The 26565-nt window shown below is 43.3% G+C and overlaps 1 protein-coding gene across 9 annotated transcripts in view; it reads right to left on the minus strand.

The window, feature by feature from the left end:
• ptprfa (protein tyrosine phosphatase receptor type Fa) overlaps positions 1-26565 on the minus strand; it is a 230788-nt gene that overhangs the window by 80473 nt on the left and 123750 nt on the right. For all 9 annotated transcript variants that reach the window (XM_037470081.2, XM_037470080.2, XM_037470078.2 and 6 more), the window contains 3 exons: positions 24680-24816; positions 24386-24530; positions 13620-13813 (listed from right to left, as the gene is read on the minus strand). In XM_037470081.2, coding sequence (XP_037325978.2) covers positions 13620-13813; positions 24386-24530; positions 24680-24816 — 476 coding nt within the window. The remainder of the gene's footprint in view (positions 1-13619; positions 13814-24385; positions 24531-24679; positions 24817-26565) is intronic.

The following is a 26565-nucleotide window of genomic DNA, read 5'->3' on the forward strand; positions in this document are numbered from 1 at the left end:
TAGTCCCTTACGTCTCTGTCGAGGTTCGGCCAGAAAAACCTTTGTCTTGCCAAGTTGAGACTCCTGGACTGAGCTTGATGTCCAGCCCTATCATGGATCCCTTGCAGAACCTCAGTCTTCAGTGAGTCAGGAACAATGTATTGAAAACGCTTTGCTTTGGTCTTCTGATCTCTTGAAGTCCTGTACAGTACACCATCCTTCACAGTCAACCTATCCCAGTGTTTCAGGTACCTTGTGACCAGAACAGACTCTTTGAATCGTTCCCTTCTAGAAGGCCTCCGATGTCTCTCAACATAAGACAGAACACGAGAGAGGGTTCTGTCTCTTGACTGCATATCGCAGAGGTCCTTCACAGTGTAAGCAGGTAAGGCGTCTTGTCCAGGAAACAACTGAGGTAAGTGCTGCAACACCTCAACGGCACGAAATCTCGGGCCCTCATCCCATTCAATGTGTGACTGTAACACAGCGGACACGTCCTCCTTGGCAACAGACTGAATGTGCATGCGCAGTGGGCTGCATCCAGACTGGCCATTGTCACTGAAAGGGGAGGGCTCCCGGTTATGACTGGATGACCGAAAAGCATTTTGGACAGAGAAACTCGACATGTCTTTGACTTCTGTGAGGAGGCCCGCATAAGGTTCAGCGAGCAGCCTATGACCAACACTCGCCTTGACAAACGGCACACGGCTCAGGGCATCAGCTACAATGTTCTGCGGCCCAGGAACATATTTGATATCAAAGTCATAACTCGCCAACTTGGCAACCCAACGTTGCTCACAACAGTCTAGCTTCGGCTTTGTCAGAATGTGCGTCAACGGGTTGTTATCTGTCCAGACAGTGAATTTGTGGCCTTTCAGCCAATGACTGAACTTTTCGCAGATCGACCACTTCAAGGCTAGAAACTCCAACCGATGAGCCGGGTAGTTCTTTTGAGACCGAGATAACGACTTGCTGGCAAAAGCGATAGGTCTGGGATTTGCCTCACCCTCCTGGATTTGGGACAGAACCGCACCAATGCCATCCAAGGACGCATCAGTGGACAGCATGAAGGGACGGTTAAAATCGGGGTGAGCTAAGACAACACTGTGGAGCAGTGAGACTTTCAGACTTTCAAAAGCCTGTCCCTGCTCAGATGTCCAATCAGCCGCATACAGCTTCCTGCTCAACAGTTTTTTTGGGGGGGTTTGTTTACCTCTCCTTTTTGCACCTTTCAGCAGGTCAAATAGCGGCTTGGCCATTGCGGAGTAACCAGGCATGAAGTGTTGATAGTAATTTATCATCCCTAAGAAGGACCGTATGCGTTTCGGGGACGGAGTCACACCATCAGACTCCATGAGGTCAGTGCTTACCATGTTAGTGATGCTCTCAATCTTGCTAGGGTCTGTTGAAACACCATGCTCATCAACAATGTGGCCAAGAAACTTTACAGACCTCCTGAGGAAAAAGCACTTCTTAGGGGATAACTTCAAGTTGTGTCGACACAGCTTCTTAAACACCATCTCCAAGCGCAGCAAGGCAGTCTCCTCATCAGGTGCAAACACCAGCAAGTCATCCAAGTAGCATAAAAGACTCAAATAGTTTTGGTCACCAAAAATGCTCGTCATCATGCGCATAAAGCTCCCGGGACTGTTGCAGAGACCCTGCGGCAGACGGTTGTACTCGTACAGACCCATGGGGGTGGTGAAGGCCGAGTACTTCCTGTCGTCTTCGTGAAGTGGCATATTGTAAAACCCGGAGGTCAGGTCCATTGTGCTAAAAAGGCAGTTCCCCCCCAGCGCTGCCAAGCAGTCTGCCTGGTGGGGAAGAGGATGAGCATCCTTCAGTGTCCTTTTATTCAACCAGCGAAAATCTGTACAGATGCGTAAATCCCCGTTCTTCTTCCACACAAGCACCAATGGTGAGGCGTATTCACTGGTTGACTTTCTGATGATCTCCTTTTCCTCCATCTCGCTTAGTACCAGGCGCAGCTTCTGGTACTGACCAGGGGGCACTCTCCTGTACGGGAGTCTGAACGGTCGGTTATCTGACAGGTGTATGCGATGTACAAAGTCTTTTGCCTCTCCACAATCAAGATGGTGGCGCGAAAAGATGTCCTCATACTGCATGACAAGATCAGCCATCTTCTTCTTACAGTTCACAGACACTTCGCACGACTCAATGTCAACAGCACTGAGCCCAATTGAACCCAGCTTTTCTTTGGCACAGCCTGTATCAGCAGTAGGAGGCGTGACTGATTGGGTGCAACCTGCCACCTCTGTCAGTTCAGTAACATCCATGTCCTCAAGCGCTGCACATGTAAAAACATCGGCTACCTTTGCATTTCGCCTCAAGAGCACAGGTCTGTCGGATGTATTGATGAGCTTCAGCGGAACCTGCCTGTCCCCCCAAAGTGTGGTTACAATCTTTGCGACCAGAACACCTCTGGGAGCCGAACGGGATGAAGTAGGCTCTGTCATGACGGTGCTTCCTGGAGAAATAGGAGTGTTCTTAGGTAGTTTTCCCCAGATGAGGTATTCACGGCCAGGCTCGAGACAGGTAGCTGAGTTACACCTGACTGTACCAACATTGTCAGGAACATGACTACCTCTCCATGGACTCAGACCTGAGAGCATAGACAGGAAACGTTCAGTGTCTGTGTCTCTGTCTGGGCAAGGGCCAGACACTGTCCTCCAATAGGATTCACAGAATTTAGACTGATGTAGGATGTATTTTATAACATTCGTCCCTATTATTAACTCATCATACTGTCCCGGGACAACAAGTGTTGGGACAAACATCTTGCAGCCATACACTTCCATCTCCACACCAAAAGCGCACTTGGGCCTCACACGAAGTCCACCACATCCCACAAGAACTACATTGACATCAATCTGGTTTTGGTCAGTTATCACTCCAGCTTCTCTCAGTCTCATCTCAGCTGTTTTACTAATACTACACGCCATGGAGCCACTGTCCAACATGCCACCTACTGTAACTGTCCCACCCACTACCGCACGTGTGTAGAAAAGACTGTCACTACTACCAACTCTGTGAATATTCTGGAAAACAACAACTTCAGATTCATCACACGAGTCTCTCACAGATGTGTACACCGTTTCAGCATCAGACATGTCATCTGTTTGGGAGTTTGTTGTGTGACCTGTATTGCCTCCCTCCGAATACAAGTCGTCTAGTTTCCCTCTGCCTGGTATTGGGTTGAGTTTTTGGCAGGGCAGTTCAGTTTGGTGTGGCCAGGAGCGTGGCAGGAAAAACAAAGTCGGTCAGACATACAGTGTGAAATGGTGGTGTGGCTCGAGTCATTACAGACCTTACAAAATGCCTCTCGGGAACGCTTTTCACGGGAGACATGCTGCAACTGCCCACCAAGAGTTGGATGTAAAGTGTTGCGCGGCTGCATTCTCTCCATCATCTCCTGAAACATGTCAACCATACGGGTGAGAAGCCTCTCTTCCGACTGTGGGAGATTATTTCCATGACAGGACTCTCCTTGAACTGGGACTGATGATGGAGAAGGGCAATTAGGATGACACACTTGATGCTGAACTTGGAGAGGAGGAAGCAAGGGAGTCGCAGTAAGGCACTGCGCAGACACCGCCATATCAGTCGGTGACTTACTAGGCTGCCCAGGGGTGACTGCAGTGATGTAGTTTTTCAGTTGTACAGTATCAGCGCCACCACCACGAGCCCTCAACTCACGCTGATAATCATCAATCCTTAACTGAACATCCCGCGAGGTCCATTCGTGAAGTGGTTTAAACTTTAGAGTGCAGGACAGTTCTGGATCAGGGCAGTGTTTGACAAACATGAGAGCCACTTCATTGTTCATGTTCTCCGTCCGCTTCCCTTGTCTGCGCAAGCCCTCAAGCGCAAGGTCAGCAGCTTTGTTTAATCTTATCCAGTAGTCAACTGGGTTTTCTCTATGCTGGGGCAGAGTAGCATAGAAGTCTGCAAGGGGAAGACATGAAGGAGCAGCACTGAAATACTGGAGGAGAACATTATATATCCGTTCAGGTTCCTGTTCGACGTCATGCGCAAGATCACTGCGCAAGGCAATCTTCACCACATCTCTGGCTTTGCCCATTAAATGACACATTACTTCCTCTGCTTGGTCACAAACAGGAATCTGTCGTTTTCTGAGATGTGTTTTAGTCATGTCAATCCAGTCCTGGACTGGATATCTGTCGGTACTGTCCCCTCTGAATGTCTGAAGTCCTTTATCAGAGTTCACATGAACTGTCACATGTGGAGGACGGTCATGTTGATCGACATTACTGTGTGTGGTCTGGGAAGTAGCAGTCTGGTGCTCATTGGTCATGTTTACAACACCAGCTGACATTAACTTTTCGACAATGGACTCACCAATCTGGGCACCTAACTGCCCTACCATGGTAGTGAGATGATGTATGACATCAACATCACTGTCAGGAGTAGACGTAAGAGGACCCCCCGTTAACCCACCAACAGGAGTACAATTTGGGCTCTGACCTAACCCCGTGTCACGGCTATCAGGTGTTAGTTTAGGGTATCCCACATTCCTACTGCCAGCGATATGACTGAGCCAAACACCCCTGCCCTTTGGCAGACTTGGGCTAGCAAACTCATCCATATTTACGGCCGTTTATATCCAATAGATGTACTTGCGTTGTGTATTTAGAACCAAAACCCAACAAAAACGAAAGATAATAAGAATATATATATTGAATTATCAAAAGTGGATAAACAATTTGAAACACTATGTCCTAGTTCACAATCCAAAAAAAAAAAAACTGATATGACCACAGAAGAGTGCAAAGGCAGATCAGGACATCAGCACAGCATCCACGGCGACGAGCATCAAGCTGATCTGATGATCCGGGTCACGGCACCAATGTAACGGATGTGTTCTGTGCATGCATGAAGTCAACCCTTCAACAGCGTAACCGATCTGCAGAAGACAATAAAACATAAATAGTGCCTTCTGGTCTTTATTTGCGCCTCAGCTTCCTAGACACAAGCTTCAACAGCGTAACCGATCTGTCTAGCAAAATAATTATGACAAAAAGGGGAAAACCCACAACCCCAAGTAAACAAAATAAATAACCAAATGACAACAGTCATTAAAACAAAAGAAGAAAAAAAAAGACACGTACCTGCAGAAGACAATAAAACATAAATAGTGCCTTCTGGTCTTTATTTGCGCCTCAGCTTCCTAGACACAAGCTTCATAGAGGAGAAGATATGAGTCAGTGCCACCGGATGTAGCTAGTACAAATGGCGCCAAATTAAACAACCACCAAAAGTATATTTAACATCTAAAACAATGGCACTTCGTCAGCTGGATGTCGTAATATTAATAACGTAATGTTGCTCACAGTAATGGTCGCTGATACAATTACGTTTTTATAAAGAACATAACAAAATAGTACGACATCATTTTCCCCACAACCTACCTTCAACAGCGTAACCGATCTGTGAAGGAAAAAAAAAGGACGGGACTACGGAAGCCCAGGAGGCGCAAAAGAGACGTAACGCAACTTCCGCCAAAACAGATCCAACTCATCGAAATAAAATTCACACACACACTATTAACTAATAACCAAAAAAACAAGAGATGACACATTGAAAAAGACAACATGTATTTCTGTTACAGCAGCACGAGGGGAAGTGTGTCCGGGAGCAGAGACACGTGAACGGGCTGATACAACCACGGCTACCGGCCCCAATACTCTGTAAGTACGTGAGTGTTTGAATGAAGCACACCTGGAACTATAACCAGTTATTTTACTTGTGCTGCCCACTCGATACGGGAAAGACTGTTGTTTTTGGTAAGCTAGCTAGCGTTAGCACACATAGTTTGCTAGTTAGCATGCTAGCTTGGAGCATGCTAGCGTTCAACATGATCTGAACCAAAACATCATGGAGTATTTTCCGTGTGTTTCGTGTTGCTAATGCGTTGTTACTGTGCCCATATCGTATTATTGCCATTCAAATTTCATGTAGAAAATACACGTTTTTAAAGCAACGCGGCCTAAACACAGATCGCAGCTTAATTGAACAAGTTGTGGCCTGTAAACAAGCTAGCCAAAACATTGTAAGTTACTGCATGGTTAAAGCACCATTGTAAAGTATGGTACTGTGTAATATACCTGGAACACCTGATTGGCATCAAAGGAACTGCACTCAGCTGGTTTAAATCGTATTTATCGGATCGATCCCAGTTTGTGTTTGTGAACGGTGAATCATCAAGGACCACCAATGTTGGTCATGGAGTCCCACAAGGTTCTGTGCTTGGACCGATTCTATTTACCCTGTACCCAGATTTCAAGGACTGCCTTTTTTCATCTACGTAATATATCGAAAATCAGGAACTTCCTGTCTTAAAGTGATGCAGAAAAACTAGTTCATGCATTTGTTACTTCTAGACTGGATTACTGTAATTCTTTGTTATCAGGCTGCTCTTTTAAATCGCTTAAACCTCTCCAGCTGATTCAGAATGCTGCAGCACGTGTATTAACAAGAACTAAGAAATGGGATCATATAACTCCTGTATTAACTTCTTTGCACTGGCTTCCTGTTAAATCAAGAATAGAATTTAAGGTACTTCTCCTCACCTACAAGGCACTTGCTGGTGAGGCACCGTCTTATCTTAAAGAGCTTGTTACACCGTATTGCCATACAAGGCATCTGCGCTCCGTAGATGCTGGGCTACTTGTGGTTCCTAGAGTTTTAAAAAGTAGGATGGGGGCCAAAGCCTTCAGTTATCAAGCTCCTCTTTTGTGGAACCAGCTTCCACTTTCAGTCCGGGGGGCAGACTCGGTCAGTTCATTTAAGGTGAAGCTTAAAACGTTCCTCTTTGATATTGCTTATAGTTAGGGCTGGCTCAGGTTAGCCTGGACCAGCCCTTAGTTAAGCTGCTCTAGGCTTAGACTGCCGGGGGACTTCTTAGGACACACCGAGCCCCTCTCTCACTCTCACTCTCTCCTTCCACAATCATCCATGTTTTATTAATGTACATCACTAATTAAGCTTCTTTCCGGGAGTTCTTTGTGCTTTCTCGCCTAACAGGTCTCCGTGGATCATAGTTTCGTGCGGACCCCGGCTCTGACTCCTGGCTCATGGCTCTGCTGACACCTGCTGCTGCCATCATCATTACTTTAAATTAGGGCTGTCAAAAATAGCGCGTTAACGGCGTTAATTAGCTGTTTGTTGTTAATTACGTCAATTTTTTTGACGCATTTCACGCATGCGCAGTGTGACAAATTATTCAGGTCCGGAAAGAACCTCTTCTTCTAGGGAATGCACTTCATCCTATACAACACATTACTGCCACCTGCAGGCATACGTCAGGCCGTCAGGTTCAGCAAGTCGTTTGCGCCAGAGACCCGCACCCCCCCCCCCCCCTCCCCCCGGTTCTCGCGGAGCGGAACAGAGAAGAAGAAAAGCTCCGCCCAGCAGAGCTTTGCTAAGAAAAATAAATAAAGAGCAGCGCTGAGATAGAGGAAAGACCATCGGAGAGACCCGTAATACTGTTCTGAAACATGCGGAGGAAGAGAATCCTCCCAGGTATGGGGATATTTCACACTGAAATGGGGGTGGTAGCGGATTTCTTTGCAGCGCCAGTCGTTCTAATCGCCGCGCTTGACTTTAAGGTGTAACCTTTATTATTGTTCGGTCTGAAACGGTGCGCCCAGTGACGGGTGGTGCAGCAATATTGTTGTTCGGGTGGAAATCGGGAGAAAGGTCGGTCCGGGAGATTTTCGGGAGTGGCTTTGAAACATCGGGAGGGTTGACATGTCTGGTCATGTCTGGTCATCGCAGGAGCACAAACTCACAGCAGAGTGGGATAAACTGCAGAGGCTCGAGACCCTTCTGGAGCCATGCAGGGAAATCAGTCTGTAACTTATCAAATAACATTGATTTGATTATTTTCTGGAATGAATTAAAAAATCAAATATCAATAACTTGTATTTATGTATAAAATAATAATTATGATAATAATAATGATAATTATGTATCTGTGTCCTGTTATTTATCTTTATTATGCATTTCAGAAAGAAAAAATGGTTAGGATTCAGGTGATTAATCATGATTAATCCACTGAAAATTCTGATTAATTTGATTAAAATTTTTAATCATTTGACAGCCCTACTTTAAATATGATTCATACTACTGTCATCATAAACCAACATATTTCTGCTCTCCCTCCCCACAGAAGCCTCTGTGGATGGTAGTTCTATCTGATGGTGGTTGTCCCTGCAGTGGTCCTGCCGTACACTTGTTCTGCTACTTGCAATTACTTGTATCATTTCTGTTAGAGAAATTGAATGTATTGTACATCTATTACATTGTTGATTCTGTACACATGACATCCATTGCATTCTGTCCATCCCGGGAGAGGGATCCCTCCTCTGACGTTCTCCCTAAGGTTTCTTCCCTTTTTTCCCCATTCATATTTTGGGGAGTTTTTCCTCTGCCGATGTGAGGATTTCGGGACAGAGGATGTTGCATGTGTACAGAGTGTAAAGCCCTCTGAGGCAAATTTGTAATTTGCGATTTTGGGCTATACAAAATAAAATGAATTGAATTGAAATTTGACTCCAGAAATGCAATAAGTTGCAGATGAATTGTTACCTTGTTTATAGTGTGATAAGTAAACAATCTATAAATAAGGTTCTAACACACATGCTGCTGTTATCATTATTATTGTTACTTATTGTAAGTTGCTTTGGATAAAAGCGTCAGCTAAATGACATGTAATGTAATGTATTATTAGTCACTTTTTTATTACTGTCATCGTAAACCCAAATTACTATAGTGTCACGGTTTGTCTTATTTTGTAGTTTTCATGTCTCTTGTGTTCCTGGGTAACTTCACTTCCTGCCTTGTCCTGTCCTTCCCCGTAATTGTCTGCCGTGCCTGATCGTTTCCACCTGTGTTCAATCACCGGCACCTCCCTTGTGTATTTAAGCCCTGTGAGTCTCTTGTCTTGTGTGGCGTCATTACATGTCGAATGTTCATGTGTCATGTCAAGTAAGTCAAGTCTGTGGTTTCAAGTCCAGGTCCCTGTTTTTTTGTTTTTTTTGTTTTTGCCTCCTTCCTCCCCTATTTGGTTGGAGTGATTTTGAGTTTGAGTTTTTTGACTATTAAAGTACTTTTATTTTTCATTAACTCCGCATCCGAGTCCTCCCTCCTTTCCCTCGACCCCGCGTCCTGACATATAGTCTTTGTTCTTCCCTCCTCACAGGTTCCTGTGGATGGAGGTTACATCTGATGGAGTTTGTTCCTGCAGTTGTCATGTCGTACACCTCTGAATATTTGAAAAATTTCTGTCGTAGGAATTGAACCTACTGTACATCTTTAAGTTGTTTGTTTGTCTTTCTGCACACACCTACTCCTCCGCTGTTCTCACTTAGGTTTCGTCCATTTGAAGGGAGTTTTACCTGTGCCGATGTGATGGTTTTGGGACAAGATGCTGCATGTTTACAGACTGTAAAGCTCCCTCAGGCTTATTTTTCATTTTGGGTTGAACAAAATAAAATTATTTGAATTGAATTAACATGTTGACTAGACGAATCTGAAACTGAGGGGTGTTCTGAATCATTGAGTGGAGGGAGGGAGACAGAGCTGATTTCAGGTATACTATCCCGATTCAAGTGACTCAGAGCCAGATCTTGTTACAGAATCTGAAAATGAAGTGCCAATGATTCCAAAAAATGATTTACAAACCCAAAATTCTAAACTAACTGGTTCATGTTGTTGCTGCACTCATAATTTCATAGTTCATTTTCACAAAATGTATTTTATTTTTGTATTCTGTTTAGTATAGGAAAAGTGTTTAGTGTTATATTGATTATAATAAATACAAATTAATCAAATGTGTTGTCCTTGTTAAGGGCTGTTGACATGACAACTGACTGTGTGTAACTTGTACTTTTCCAGCGAGCAATTTATCCGTTGAAGAGACGTTTAAAAGACGTCTATGGCCCGACGTTGAAAAGAGGTTGCAAATTGGTTTAAAAGTGAAAGTTGTTTTAACGTCTATTCGTAGACGTTGAAATGAGTAACAGGTTTAGACCACATTTCAACCAGCGAGCATTTTTTGGTTGAAAAATCTTTGTGTCACGGTTTGGTTCTCCTTCCTGTTTTATTTTGCAGTTTCATGTCTCTTGTGTCCCTGGGTAACTTCACCTCCTGCCTTGTCCTGTGATTGCCTGATTGTTTCCACCTGTGTCCAATCACCTGCACCTCCCTAGTGTGTTTAAGTGCCTGTTGTCCCTTGTCGCGTCATTGTCTACGTTAGTCGTTGTTGGAGCACGTCTCAGTTTTGTCAGAGAATAAAGAGCACAGTTTTTTTGAGAATCCTGCGTTTTGGGTCCTGCCTCCTTCCGCCTGCACCAGCACCCACCCTGACACTTTAAATAGACGTCTATGCCCGATGTTGAAAAGATGTTGCAAAATGGTTTAAAAGTGAAAGTTGTCTCAACGTCTATTCGTAGACGTTGAGACAACTATGTTTAGACCCGTTTTCAACGTGATTTTTAATATCTGTGGTAAACATACAAATGCGGACGTAATTTATTTTTGAACCTATAAAATGATGCTATAGCACAAAGTAGAGGATGACATTTTACTGTATTAAATATCACGTTGATATGTGGTCTAAACATAGACGTCTACGAATAGACGATGAAACAACTTTCACTTCTAAACCATTTTGCAACGTCGAGCACAGACGTCTTTTCAACCAAAAAAAAGTATCAGGGCGGTGCGCCCTGATAGTCCGACCGGCTGACGGGGGGCTGACAATGGATATGATACTAAATACACAAACACATATTGAGGATGTTTTGGGTTTGCATAGGTGGGGAATTAAGAATGAAGATAAAGAATAAAGACATAATAAAAAGAAATAGAGGTTGAATCAATAATTGTTGGATTGCTGAATCAGCAGTAGTCATTAGAGCAATACTTTGAAACTTTTGTGTGGAAAATTACACTGTTTTTCGCCACGAAAGTGGTCACACATACTTTCAGGTATCAATTTATCAAGGTTGTTTTAGAGCTATCAAAGTTGTTTTAGGTCTATTGAGGTTGTTTTAGGAGACTGCTGTTATGACTTTTCCCGTTTCTACCTAACTTTTTCAAATATAAAGCAATATTTTATTTTTATTTCAATGATTACTGTTCCCACCAACACTATTACAAGTACCACTTCAATATATGTCTGACTAAACGAGTGAAATTTACAGCTACAAAGATATTTTCATGTTTTAATCCATTTATATTTTTATATTACATTATTGAAAAATGATAAATAAACATTTAAAATACTAGTGGTTGTGACCAAAAAAACAGACAATGAAGACTTTGTCTTCTGCAACTGGGCTGCCTGTGTTTTTCTGGGTTCTGGTAGACGAGCCGCAAAGAGGTGGGTGATTCTCACGCTTCACAGCCATCAGCGCTGTGAAGGATAAGAGGCTCCTTCAAGCATTCTTCAGCCAACCAAAAAATACGCTTTACAGAGATCCTTGAACCCACAAGCCTGCCAATGGGAAAAGATGGTAGGAGACATGAAGGGAGAAATGGAGGGAGACATGGAGGGAGACATGGGGGGAGAAATGAAAGGGAGACATGGAGGGAGACATGGAGGGAGAAATGGAGGGAGAAATAGAGAGAGACATGGAGGGAGAAATGGGGGAAGACATGGAGGGACACATGGAGGGAGAAATAGAGAAAGACATGGAGGGAGAAATGGGGGAAGACAAGGAGGGCGACATGGAGACATGGAGGGAGACATGGAGAGAGACATGGAGGGAGAAATGAAGAGAGACATGGAGGGAGACGTGGAGAGATACATGGAGGGAGACGGAGGGAGTTGGATCTCGAGCAAATAGTGGAGGAAAGCCAGAGTTGGGGAGGCTTTGCTCCCTGCCCGTAAGCTCAGACGATTTGGCATGACTTTACTTATTTTGTCATCTCATCTACAGTTATCTGAAGACTGTTGGCAAGTCAAACCTCCGTGAAACAAATAAGGGGATTTCACTGGAGACAACACGCAGCTCAGCACGCAGAGCCTGCACTTTGCTTCTACTGACGTCATACTGAGGCCTGGCAGCAGAACCTCATGAGCACAGCTGGAGGCTGCCATCCATCACTTCAGTCGTGTGATGCACTCTAACCTTTAAACTCTCCGCTAAGGGGCGAGTACACTCCATCTTTTACTTCATTGAGCCCAGAGGTGTACACACAGGAACATGTGTCCAGCCCCATGCGCTCTTGGACCGTACAAGTCCATATGAAAAAAGACTGTTGCTTTTTGGGGAAAAAAGAATTGCTGAAATCACCCGCTAAAGCTTGGTTTGGATTGCTACCAAATTGTCAGTGGAACCTTGTTGGAGTCCAGATATTGATGAATAAACTCCAAAGGGATGTGGATAAGCACATAACTGGACCAAAGTCACACTGTTGGGCCAACAATCACACACCCTGAAAATGTTGTCACATTGACCACTACGGGGCCCTAAAAATGCAACCCAATAATGCTCTGTCAATAAATTGAATTGCAACTCACAATTAACAGCTATTTTGAAAATACCAATTAAATGAAATAATCCGAGCTGTGTGATGTGATCAGTAACGCGGAAAAGACGTCCATTCATTCCATCCACTTAGTTTCTACCACTACCAGACCAGACACTGATCTGAGACTTTTTCTTAAAGGAGAAACTGAGAGAGCCTGATAAAACACATTCAGCCAAATAGAAGAACATCATCAACTTATGTTCAAGCCAACAGAATAATCAACACTGTCAAATTCTATGATTTTAACAAAAGCCTCAAAGTAAGTGTTCATGAAGAGAAAATACATCCTCTGAATTGATTTTATTGGTGACGAATGACAAATTGCTATTCTTTTATTTCCAGACGAAGCCACGTGAGATAATTCTGTCTCTGCAGTGTATGGGGTGTGTTCATGTGTGCTGCAGAGGAAATTGTTTATTAAGTCACACCAGAGAATGTGTGTTGACTCTCATCACTATCACTGACGCCAAGGGGGGAGACTAAACATATCACAGATGACATTTGAAGACTGTTCCATCAAGAATAGTCCCCTCAGCAGGCGTGTGATGTGTGTAGTGTTTGTGTGTGTTTGTGGGAAGCTGTAGATGGCCGGTGAGATGCAGAACCTCCATCAGGCCTTCTGTCTTGCACAGATAACACAGGAATGCTGTCAGTAAAAGAAATCAGGTGAGACGCTGCTTCTGGAGACCAAAACAACTGAGGGGAAAGGATCAGAGTGCTTCCAAACATGCACCCTTTGACTTGTGCTTCAAAGTGCCCAGTAATGCTGCTACAACATCACACTCCTTCCCCCCCTTCCCCTCTGGTTTTAGAGCTGGCTGACAAACAACAATGGAATGTTTAACAGTAAGATCTTCCATAGTACCAGTGAGAGATTTACAAGATGTATTTTTGTGTTTCTCTACTTGAATCTTCACTACAAGAACCTTACAAATATGAAAATAAAAAATGAGATCTCCATGAAAAGAGGTGTTGCTTGATAGCTTAAGTCGGGCCATAGTTCCCGCCATCGTGAATGATTCAAAACAATGAAAGAAATTTGCATAGCGTGCCAGTACCTGGGCGTCGGGGAGGGAGATGTCCATGATGACCGGCTGCCCGTGAGGCTCCCCGTTCTCCAGTCGGGAGTACACCACCTGGTAGCCTCTGATTTGGCCATGCTGCTTCACCGACAGTGGAGGCTTCCACGTCACCCTGAGGGCCGTGGAGTTGAGGGCATCCGCCTCCACCTTCCTGGGGGGGGCTCCAGGCACTGCAGCACAACATAGCACACAACTTCAACTTTCGAGTCCCAATGATATGGTCCAGCTTGCATTATTAAATATTGATTATGCGTATGTATAGGTAATAGAATGCAATAAGTGTGAGCTTTAGTGCGAACACATAACCAAATGCTTTTGTTTCTATCTTGTCCGAAAATAACCACATGCCATTTAACATTAAAAGGTCAACGAAAGATGCACAGATGTACATGGAACATTATGGTCACATTTACACTACACTCCTTATTTAAAATGCTGGTCGTCCACATAGAGATCTCCGGACTCGGAGAAAGACGAGAGGACATCACAAAAAAACCTTCTCAAGTTTATAGATTGTAGAATAACAGACCCGACCTTTTTTAATAAGTTGCATGTTAAGAGCAGAAATAGACATGCAATCGCAGACATCGCTTGGGATGACCTATGACCTTTGTTATATCAAGTCTGTTTTCTCATACACAATGCAGTGTTTTCTTTTTCCAAATCAAGTAAGTAACCTCAGAGTTTCTCGTGTCCAGCTGAGATAGTTCTGGGCTTGGCAATGATACAAGGTAGAGTGAAGGTTGCTGGCTACCTTTATACACATCAAAGCTTGTCACATGGAGCCCCAAGAGGATGCTGGGAGCAGCGGTTATTCTACTTTATAGAATATGGAAAATAAGCCCATGAAGATTCTTCCAGAATGCTTGTTCAGCTTTACAGGGAGATGCAAAGGAATACAAATTTTACTTCAATAAAAATGAAAGGGATGAGGTTGTGAAAATATTAATGGAATTCGAGGCAGACAAGTAAAGGAAAGGAAGCGTTAAAGGTTAAAGTGCCCTGCACTAAGAGATTAAGATATGGAGAGAAGTGTTAAAGCAGCTCAAGTATCAACCAGCACAGTAGGCCAAGGAAAGCTCTAGAACTTGGTGTCAGCATTATATGCACCTTAGACTAACTCCAACCGTTTAACCTTGTAAAATATCCGCAAGCTCCCAGAATCACAGGACAAGTTTATCGATGTTCTTTCCTCCAAAGCTGGACTTTGGAGGAAAGAACATGGATAAACTTGTCCTGTGCAAAATACAAGCCACAGCCAGTGCACTGTGGAAGAAGAACAGAAGACGCATGTCAAAGACTGAAGTCAGTCTGGTGACCAGGACATGTTAGCAGCTCCTGGACATTCAGTGCTGCAGTAGGCTCTTAGGTAGTTGGTACCATTTTCACAACTCCCACTTCCTTCAATATCTTCATTACAATTGGGGCGTGACTGAAGGAAGCTGAAATAAAGTTAGGGAATGAAACCACTTGGTTAAGTTGAAGAGAAAGCTTGTTGTTAAGGATAAGGATCATCGAGTTGGATCCTCTAGTGCCTGTCTGTTCAGGGGTCCTTGGTGTTGTTAACCAACGTGGAATGTAAGCAACCGATGCCATTATTATGTGATCAGAGGAACTAACATAGAATTAAGTATCAACCAAACACAGGACCCAATCAGGTGGTTTGGGCAGTTTATTTTAATTTTGTTAATTGAGTCTAAAAGTGATGCTCGAAGAGTTTCTTGAATGTCGAAGCCTCGCAGCCCAGACCGCGCTGTTGTACTATGACAATGAGTTGGGGTGAGAATGTGTTGGATAAGCAGTTGAAGGATAACAGCTCAACTGTGTCTGCTCTACTTGTTGTTGGCTGCAATGCACACTGCTGTAATTTGACATATGATAGAAGATTAAAAAGAAGACAACAATTTTTGGGGGAAAATCTGTTTGCAAAACACCACAACTTTTTCACACATGAACTGCATTTTCAGATTTAAATAGTTTAAAGCTTTTAAACATTGGGGGGCTTGGCCAGTTCAGAGACAAAAATGGAAAATACTTGCTACAAATATTTCTAAAGGCAATACATTGAATTTGGCCACAGCTGCAGCACTTGATCGTTACATTTTCACGCAGGCCGAGGGTCAACTACCGGGCTTTATTGACCTGAGTAAACTGTTGTATAGCCTAAAGCTACTGTTAAATATTGGATTTCCTGACTGAATTTGTGTTCCCTCTGCCTAGGGCTTTCATTGTGAAAGGTAAGAACAGAAAGGCTGGATCTGGTATACATGCTAACTGATAGCATTGAGTGGTGGATTTTAAATTGATTTTTAGCTGTGAACGAACACTGACTTCCTTTCTGTCCCCTTCTTCTGTCTCCCCCAGCTTAGCTTTTTCATTGTTATAACTTTCCACTGTTGTGTGGAGATGGCTGATGCTTTATGCAGAATTTAAGGCTTGGTTCATGTGTCTGTGGGTGCTGGGGAATCTCAGCAGCTGTTAAATGGTGGGCCAGTGTTTAATTGTCTCCTTAGTGTCTCTCTCACTGTGTCTCGTTTGCATGTGTGTGTGTGTGTGTGTGTGTGTGAGTGTATCCTTTCCCCTCTGCCTGTCTTAAAGAACCCCACAACCTCAAGATGCTGTTGTGTCTCATTTGCATTTACTCCCTCATTGAACAACACTTGTGCTTTGGAGGAGTTCTTAAGTAGGTCCTGTATGGAGAACAGGAGTTAGGCAGCATCTCAGCGCATGCTTGATACATTGACGCATTGACGCATGTGACGCATTTTGATGACAACCTGCTCTCCTACAAATCAATGTTGCAAACAGCAAAACGTTCTTGTCAATCCTAACCCTAACCCTAACCCAGCAACTGCACAAATACATTTCTAATCATTGTTCTATGATGTATGTGTCAGGTGTCCCTGCAGTTGGGAGCTGGTTGGAGGCTCGTCAGCTGGGTGAAACGTTGCTATGGCTCCATGTATTCGTTTTCATCCAAAATTAAAATACCTTTATAGACCAAGCCTAGGAGTTTATTTACAATGTAAATAGCTCTTTGGCTGAGGCCACACAGGCGTTACTCTTTGTCTTTCACTTACATTGCGACCTGCGTTGTAACATATTTTAATAATGGTATAACGGCTCCTTTAAAAGATCTTACGGTTGTGTTAATTGTACTTCTTTTAAGTCATATGATGGGACCATAAATGCGAGCACCATATCGAGCTGGTTTCGCAAATCAACACTCTATTTTGCTCCACTTCTTCGCCCCACCCTCTATCTCTGTCTGCTTGTAACCGAGAGTAAACAAAGTCCCACTGATTAAAAAGAGATGACTTAATTGGGTTTCATTTAAATACATAGGAAGTTCCACTGTGAGATTCTGGAGACATCAGGGAGCGAAATGAGAAGGTGTTGTGATATTGAGGCAGCAGGCTGACACTAATGTGAGCTGGAAGGAGAGCATGTGGCCTGAGCAGAGAAAGAGCTGCTACAGAGTGTGGAGAACGGACACATGCCGCACAAATCCAGGCGGTGACGAGAGCTCAAAGTCAAACGGGGAGCAGAGAGATGAAAAGAGAGCCAGATTAAAATTCAGTGGGTGCGCAGAGACGATGCAAGGTGGGAGAGGTTGAAAGAGAGAAAGAGAGAGAGAGAAGATGGGAGGACAGGATTAGTGTGAGGGAACTCCCCACACTTTCAATTTGTCTTAGTGGAGTTTAACCGTTTTACCATTTCCATTAGGAAATGGGCTACATCTGATTAAAGCACAATATAATATAAATATTATATAATAAGTTCAGGTTTTTTTCCGATGATCATGATTCACTCCATAAAGTTTCCACAAGGTTGATAACTGAACATCCTTCTGAACATCCTTCTCTCAGATAGATTATTCTGTCGAAATAAGGTCTTCATTTGGTGAACTTGGCATACGACAGAGTTAAATGAAACGTGATGACCACAGTAGTGTTGAGTCGGGAAAGAAACACCAATTTCATTTATCTCAATAATCCATGAATTTTTTGATTATCTCACCAGCGCCACCCAGGAAAAGGGTGTTTCCCTTCTTTTTACTAGATCAGACACTTTAATAATTTTAACGAATCAAACAAAAGAAACAAACAGTCTTAAACGTTTTAAACAACACACACACACACACACAGCATCGCTCTCTTTGTTTTTCCATTTTCCTTTCAAAGTACCATTCATTCGTGGACGATTTAAACACAATAGGAGGTAATTAAACTGATATGATTAGGAGGAAAAGGAAGGACTGAGGAATAGGTGCGAGCAGCCAGAAACCTATGCTGCTATACGGTCTAAGCCGCCCTGACATTGTCCAGGACATAGCCTTTGATACTTTGATTTTCTCTAGTAGCTTCACAAAAGAGCCCATTACTCTTTACTTGCATTGGTCATGATATGGCCAATTGTGCCCCCACAAGGAATGATATGAATGGACTTGTGAGGTTTTTATGGTGTCTGTAATGTCACTGCTGGGCCGTGTTTTGCTTGTGATTGGTCTCTAGCCGCAACTGTAATAATGGCAGAACCTCCCTACGGACCGAAGCACGCTGCCGTGCTGGCTTTTATCTGACTGAAGACAGAGAAAGAACATGTCTTGTTTCCACTCAGGCGCTGCCCCAGACAGTCGGCAGGAAATATGTTGGCATTGTGCGTCTCAGCAAACCAACTGATACCTAACAATACGCTTCAGATCAACGTTATTTCTTGATCGCAGAATGCCAAGTGGATAACCGAAAAACAATTGGCTAGGTTAAAATTCTGTGGAGGACTTTCGAACTGGATATTCTTGTAATAATGGTGGCTTGGTATGCAATGTCACTTGCTTTGACATCAAATGTATCTTAGGCCTGCGGCACTGCACAAGGCACACATTTCTCCCTGCTGAAACCTTGGCCTAGCACGGCAGCAGCCGATACAGATAACCGCCACATGTCATCATATTGGGAAGAAGAACGGCAGATAAGAAGAAAGAGGCAGGCAGGAGATCAGTGGCTCATAAATGCAATGAGTGGTCTAACAAAGCAGAATCCAAAATGTTGAGGAACTAGCACAATGTTGTGCTGCGACATCACATTTTAAAATGAGCTGAACGTTGTATTGAACAAGGGTAAAGTCATAGCTAGAACATTGTTTAAAAATCCAATATGAGTAATTTGTTGTACCAGATTGACAGGAATGTTGATTTTAAACAATAACAATGAAGGAAAAAGCAGGATTGCGTCCCAGATGGTTGGACGCTCTCCATGTTCTTTCACCATGCTACCGTCTGCAGGACACTAACTGTTGGTCAGCTGGTCTGTAGTTGCACAATTTTTTTATTGTAAAACAAATGAACAATTTCAGAAGTTGGCATATCTTTACTCTTATGCACCCAGGAAACGTTTCAGCCGCAGAGGAAAACTTAATCTACGTATCATCTGAAACATTTGTTTTAGTCTTGACTACTCGGCTGCAGTAACAAGACGTATGTTTTCATTTTTACTTAAAAAAAAACTATTCTTTATTGGAATAGTAATGATCCGCCAATCTGAAGCATGAAAACATTGTCAACCTTTTAGGAAAGCCTTCAGGGTCTGCTCTCCTTTCAACTAAGAAGTATTCTCTTGTTGTGATGGAACTGATGCTGTTGCAGGATTTAACAACAGAGATGCTGAGGTGCATTACTGTCAACTGTCTTGTCTTACAGCTGTAATAACTTTAGACGGTACCATGTTTCAGAAGTACATGTTCCCCACACAAAATGCATCAGAAAATGTGTCACAGGCTTGGAAGCCAGAGGCAGTTGCCAAATTGTTTCAGTCATGGCAATACAAACCTAATTAATGCTGTGAGTAACACACATTCATCGAGAGCTTGCGAGACAGAAATGCAGCAGCAGGAGAGGGACGGAGTGGGTATCGGGTTAGTATTTCCAGAGAGCCATCAACATACCATCTTCCTGGGTTCTGCTGCCGGCTGCGGAGCTCTCCGGGCCGGGCCCGACATCAGTGTGAGCCCTCACCCACACCATATAATCAGTCCACTTCTGCAGGTCCTCCAGCACATAGCTGGTGACATCAGCACCTATCCCTGACACCTGGTGGCGCTCCACGTCCTCCCCAGTGAGCGCTTGGTAGACTAGGGAGTAGCACGTTATCTCCCCGTGGCGGCTGTCTGTGGGTGGTGCCATCCAAGTCACCTTGATGCTGGTGGAGCTGAGGCTGAGCAAGCGTACATCTTGGGGAGGGGTTGAGAGGGCTGATGGGAGGGGAGGAGGGAGGGTAATGGTCAAGCAGGGTGGAAAATGGAAGACACAGCTACTGACCCTGTGGACTGTGAGATAATCTGCTAAGATGTTACTTAAACAAATGAAGTTGATTTTGTAAACTGGGTTGTCTATATCCTATTCATGGTTTATATCCTGGGACCATGCTTCATCATCAGGATTTGGAGGAAACGCTACTCCATATCCATTGGCAATGTGTTTTTGAAGTCATACTCTTAGAAGTAAATACAATAACTACAACCATGTAGGTTTCTTCAGCTTGCCTTGGGTGTTTGGGAAGGATTGTGTCTCTTCAGAAGATCTTGAACCATGAAAAGTTTTTAATGGACCATGTGGACTGACAAGTCTTTGGAAAACTGTTTTTGAGAAGCACATGATTCTGAAGATGGTTCTGGGTAGAACCAGGACCTTTCAGCAAGAACCCTTTTGAAACCCTCAGTTCTAAGAGTGAACGGAGGAGATCGGGGAGGTTGATTTGGGGTTTAACACACAAAATGTGGTACAGGTTGATTTCAATTTTAGTCTTATTTCAGTCTTTTTGTTGACCATCTTCAGAAATTATGCGACTAACGCTGTGATCTGGGAATTCTGGGAAAGAGAAGTTCAACATGGTGAGCAACAAGCAGGTAAGTGATCAGATAGCTTGACTTCAGGTTATCTGGATTACCTAGAGCACTTTATTTGGAGGTAGAAGAGATTAAGCACATCTGAAGGGTTGGTTGGGATCCCTCTAGTCAGACCTATATTAGCAGATCTCAGAAAACACTATTAGTGAGGGCTATCATTACATAAGCGCTTGACTAATTTCATGACTATAGGACTGAAGCAGATATAAACCAAAATCGTCTTTGAACCAGGTATAATGAAAATGATCTTATCTAAATAATTAGCAGCATAATGTTTCTTATGCATTCTTAGTCTTATTTTCATGTAATTCAAAGTGTATGGTTCATTGTTTTCATTGAACATGGATGGTGTCTGTACAAATTATTCTCAAAGTCCAGAGAGCAGACAAAAACAATGGTGAAACTTCACACTGTAGCTACATCTCTGAAACAACACATTACCAACACAGTGTGAAGTGTCGCCAAAATGAAAAGTACAACATGTACACCACAGATGAATGCATGTTTGCACAATGATACACAAGAGCAGAATTCAATCAAATCACAGCGGCTGAGATGAGTGTGAAGCCGGGGGGAGTGAGAACTCCAGGGGAGAACGCCTGGGCTTCGGCCGCCCCAGCAGAGCGTGGACTCGGAGACGTTCGTTTGGAGTGCTGGAGGCTCACTGCTCAAGCAGAGGTGCTTGTGACGGGTCGAAAGCGACACACGAGAACAGACGCGATTCCAGCACACGTGCGAGAACCTTTGCATACATCCACACTGGGGGTGAAATAGATGAAAGACACAAAGATCCACGAGTGAGAGAAGCACCGCCGCAGCCCATTGGAGACACAGTCGTGGAAAAAATAACCAAACTTGGTGAAGAGGCAGAGAGCGAGGGAAAGGATATCAAGATTCATCTAACCCAGTGCTCCCCAACCACTCTGAAAAAAAACCATATTTGTTTTTTCATATACCTTTTTAAAAAATATATTTCATTTTGAAAATGACCGGATTCTCTCCCAATTACATATGCTTGTCCGACTCGACCGACCGCAAAACATTGTGTAACATAAAACCGGTCCGTGAGGCAAAAAAGGTTGGGGACCACCACGGATGTGTAAGAAAAAAAAAAGATATATTATAGAGCCAGGGTATGGGAGTATTAAAGAGAAACAAAGTTGTAAGATTATAAAGTAACACTAGCAAAGGCAGACCTTTGACATTGTCATTGCTCATATAGAAGTGTTATTATGGTATGTATTGCCTCTGAGAAGTGAATTGGTCTTAGAAGATACCTTCATGTGTTTTTTCATGTTCTGTTTGTGTCCTAATTGTTATTGTAATAGGTTGCAGGGACACAGTGACAAACGACTTCTATACATGACTACACAGCAGAAGGGCGTCTTTTATTTGAACACGGCCAACGCTAAAAACAAACCCACTGCGTTACCATAGTTTCACAATTACTTTTCAAGGGCACATGCCACTGTGTCAGCATGAGAGGAAAACGAAAAATCACATAACATAACTGCTTGTGCTGAACCACAATGAATGCTCTCTTTAGAGCATGGACGTATGGAATATCCTGCTGCTCGCCCCGGATTAGAGATGATAGTGTACGGGTGGATAGAGAGTCTACTACTTTTTAATATATATATATTGCACCTGGCTGCTCTCATTTCCATCTCCTGTCTGACTCATAACATGTACACAGGGGTGTGCATTATCTCATTCCAACAAAAGCAGCTAAACGTCTTGTATCAATTGCCTGGCCTTTTCTTAAAGACATGACATGAAACCACCTTGGTTTTCTTTTCAGTGAATCTCCTCTGAGGGCTTGTATATTTTAAGACCGATTTAACTTGTTTGTCTGCAGCGTGATTGCTGGCATAGGGGGTTTCTCTCCTTACTGGTAAAAAACAGAGAACAGGCTTAGATTCCTTCTGGGAGCCGCCACAAATACGGCAGGTTCAAGTCCACATGCCAGGCCAGAGAGGCACAGAACCATTGAGCCGTTGCTGGTTACACTCTGAATGAGAGGTGTTCAATAGACTGAATATGTGAGTGTGGGACAATCCTGCACATCGCCATCGCTGGTTACCATGTTTCACATGACAAACTACCATTTCAAACGAACACGACAGTCATGATGAAAGCTGTCTCTCCGTGCAGCAGCGGCTTTGTGTTTTCTTGGTCGTACATCATCATATGGGGTACGTATCGACTCGGCGCCTTTATTAGACTATTTGTCAAACTAAGCACTGTGCAACGCCTGGTGATTTGTTACGCAAGGGCAGCAGAAAGCAGAAAGAATATAGAAATATCAAGCAGTACTAGCGTGCCTATGAATGATGGATCCTGTGAGGCAGCATGTGTTTTTTTTTTAAACCCCTGACATTTTCTTTTGTTGTCGTCTCGGTGCTTGAACTTTGTAATTGAGTTGCATGTTCAGCAAAATGAAGCATGACTGACATGTGGAAGCAAGTCTTCACATAATTAAGAGTTCACTGGTAATTACATTCTAAGAAAGGCAATAGGCTGTGAGGTGTCAGAAAAGTCTGCGCACACACAGTTCAGGCTGCTTCAGAAAAGGAAGTTCCGCTGCAAGGGCTATAATGTGCAACATTTGGTTCATATGTTACTGTTGAAAAAATGTATTAATATTATGGTACTGGTTCTGACCTGGTTCTGGCTTCTTTGGGCCCCATATGGGGTCCTCTGGTTTCTAATTAAGCTCTCTTTTTTGTTTTTTTAGCATATATATATATATTTATCTATATATCTATCCATATATCTGTATATGGATAGATATTATGGTGCTGTTAGGTTGATGGGAGAATATTTGGTTGGATATTAGCACAATGTGAGTTCTAAGAAATAAATACATCAATCCTTTTCAAACAAATTTTGACTCAGAACTGACCACCAAAAAAAGGACTGAAAGGACTGATACATGAACGTCAATGGAGCTTAGAACTATACGTACAGCATTAGTAACGTACCGATGTAACTACACCAAGAAATGTCTACACTCTAGTTAGGGACATACAACAACATAACATTTATTTGCTCTACAGGATCTTTAATTGAATCTTTAATTTAAATTGAAAAACATATTCACAAATATGACTACAGAAAGATATTGTTGTTTTGTTTCCTTTCATATTGCAGTGAAAAAACGCAGGTGGAGTTTATCTTGGTCTGATGTTGTGGTCGCACTTGGATCAAAATACGGACTGAGCAAGTATTACGTTGAGCAAACATTCTTATAGTCCATTCTTTTTTCTAGAATAGGAGAGAATATGTTGCCATCTCTAGCCTAGTAACTGAAAGGATGTCCAAGTCTGCAACACACTGAATATATTTATGTATATGTGTGAATTCATTGTGCTGTAAATTCTGGGTAAACTGGGTAAAGTCTAAACCAATTTTCAATCATTTGAATACCATTTTACAATGTTTTCTTCTTTGACAAGTGGATTCCTGTGCGGCTGAAGGAACAGACACGTTGCTAATTGTGTCAATCTGCGCTATCAAGGCAATAAAGGTACAGTCTAACTAACACATGGTAGCATCAGGTGCTGCTCACAGCTGGGAAGTCAGCAGGAGACAAAGGGCACACACACAGACACACACATACGGTGCAGCACAACCTGCTGAAAGCCACCTTAATTTGATTTCGCATGGAGTCAACGTGTCCCAGATGATGAAAAATGACACCCCCAAGGCAGTCCAATGACTCACCTGTCAGTCAATTTGACGTCATCTTGACATCTCTTGCTGAACTAAAAAGCAACCACTTATTGTTCATTATCTTTTCGTCCATGCTAAATAAACATAACCAGAGTAGTACTCACTGGATTGGGCAGTCCTGGCCCGAGCAGGCTGAGTAAAGACTCCTAAACCCATCTCAGATTTTGCAGCCAGGGAAAACATGTAGAGTGTGTCTGGCTTCAGACCATCCACTGCATAGGAGCCTGCCGGGGCGAAAGTGGCATGACGCTGGGGAGAGAGGGACCACGTGAGATTGTCACATTCTCGATCTGGGTTTCGACAGTCCCACAATTCAGCACAAAACCACCACAAGCTAAATCTTCACTTCACTGCAATACATTTCATTTTGCAGGAGAACGATTTTAAGCTCAATTTACCTTGTTTGTTAGATTGTTTTCCTCCCAGTAGAGCAGTTCAAAGGCAATTATTGGATCCTGGACAGGCCAGAGCCATGACAGCATGATGCGCGAGTCCAGCTCGGCCTCAGCCTCAAAACCGGTCGGCTGAGCTGGAACTGGAGGCAGAAACAAAGACATGGAGAGACTAAAAGACAGGAACAGAGATGTCGCGAAAGAGGAAAAACCAAGTAAAGGAGTTCCTAGGTGAAGTATAAAGAACGTCATTACCTTCAATTCCTCAAAGGTTACGCAAGAATGCGTTTGCGTTTTGCCAATATTGGAGCGGGACAACTTTTTGCATGTAACCTCTCTTTCATCTGGACAGGCTGCTTCAAGCTCTGTCTGAGCTTTAATTGTTCATACTGCAGCAGCCACTACAACTGATCTGAGAATGGCTTCAGGCTGCGTTTTGTTTCAAGCTTCTTTTACTCACCCAAAGTAGACAAGAACTCATTTAATGCGTCTTTAAAGCTCCTACCGTACAGCGATGAAGTGTTTTTTTAAGTTCTCACGGAGAGGGTATGGGTGTGTGCACATTGTGTTTGAATGACATCTCCCCACCGAATCTCCACCTGTGAGAAAAGCTACACTTTACCCACTTCTATTGCAATGTGATCACATCCTCCTTTGTTATGTTATATATGTTGCTGCTACGCTTTTGCACATTAACTTGACCCAGAAGGAAGGTACGCAGTTAACGTTAAGAAGGGGTGTCTTGTTGTCTCCATGTCCAAAAGAAATGTAGGAAATGCCCTTTAGGGAACCCTTTCAGTAGAGAAAACAGGATGGTCTGCCTGCTATGAAACTGTTTTTTTCCAAACATTTATCATTCATACTATAGTTATAGCATGTTACATCTGAAGTGATACAGATTGATGATTACAGGAGTTAGTTGAAGGCCTGCTAACAGAGTGCCTTGGACATCAGCATTAATGCACTAATACAAACCTTTTCCCAAGCACCTTCCAAGGTCTGTAAAGTCCTGAGGGGTGAAAGGTGCTGATTTATACTGATCAATTAAACTTAGATCAGATTTAGTGGATTTCAGAATTACCACCATGAGTGTGACCATACCGTCATGATCCGTGAGAAAGGGACTCAGTTCTGTTATTTAAAAATAAAATGCCGGAAGAGAGTGTAGATGCCTTGTAGTGCCCTACAAGGCATCTGCGCTCCGTAGATGCTGGGCTACTTGTGGTTCCTAGAGTTTTAAAAAGTAGGATGGGGGCCAGAGCCTTCAGTTATCAAGCTCCTCTTTTGTGGAACCAGCTTCCACTTTCAGTCCGGGGGGCAGACTCGGTCAGTTCATTTAAGATAAAGCTTAAAACGTTCCTCTTTGATATTGCTTATAGTTAGGGCTGGCTCAGGTTAGCCTGGACCAGCCCTTAGTTAAGCTGCTCTAGGCTTAGACCGCCGGGGGACTTCATAGGACACACCGAGCCCCTCTTTCACTCTCACTCTCTCCTCCCACAATCATCCATGTTTTATTAATGTACATCACTAATTAAGCTTCTTTCCGGGAGTTTTTTGTGCTTTCTCGCCTAGCAGGTCTCCGTGGATCATAGTTTTGTGCGGACCCCGGTTCTGACTCCTGGCAGGGCTCTGCTGACACCTGCTGCTGCCATCACCATTACTTTAAATATGATTCATATTACTGTCATCATAAACCAACATCTTTCTGCTCTCCCTCCCCACAGAAGCCTCTGTGGATGGTGGTTCGATCTGATGGAGGTTGTCCCTGCAGTGGTCCTGCCGTACACCTCTTCTGCTACTTGCAATTACTTGTATCATCTCTGTTAGAGAAATTGAATGTATTGTACATCTTTTACATTGTTGATTCTGTACACATGACATCCATTGCAGTC

Source organism: Pungitius pungitius, chromosome 7 (genome assembly GCF_949316345.1).
Source record: "Pungitius pungitius chromosome 7, fPunPun2.1, whole genome shotgun sequence".
NCBI lineage: Eukaryota > Metazoa > Chordata > Actinopteri > Perciformes > Gasterosteidae > Pungitius > Pungitius pungitius.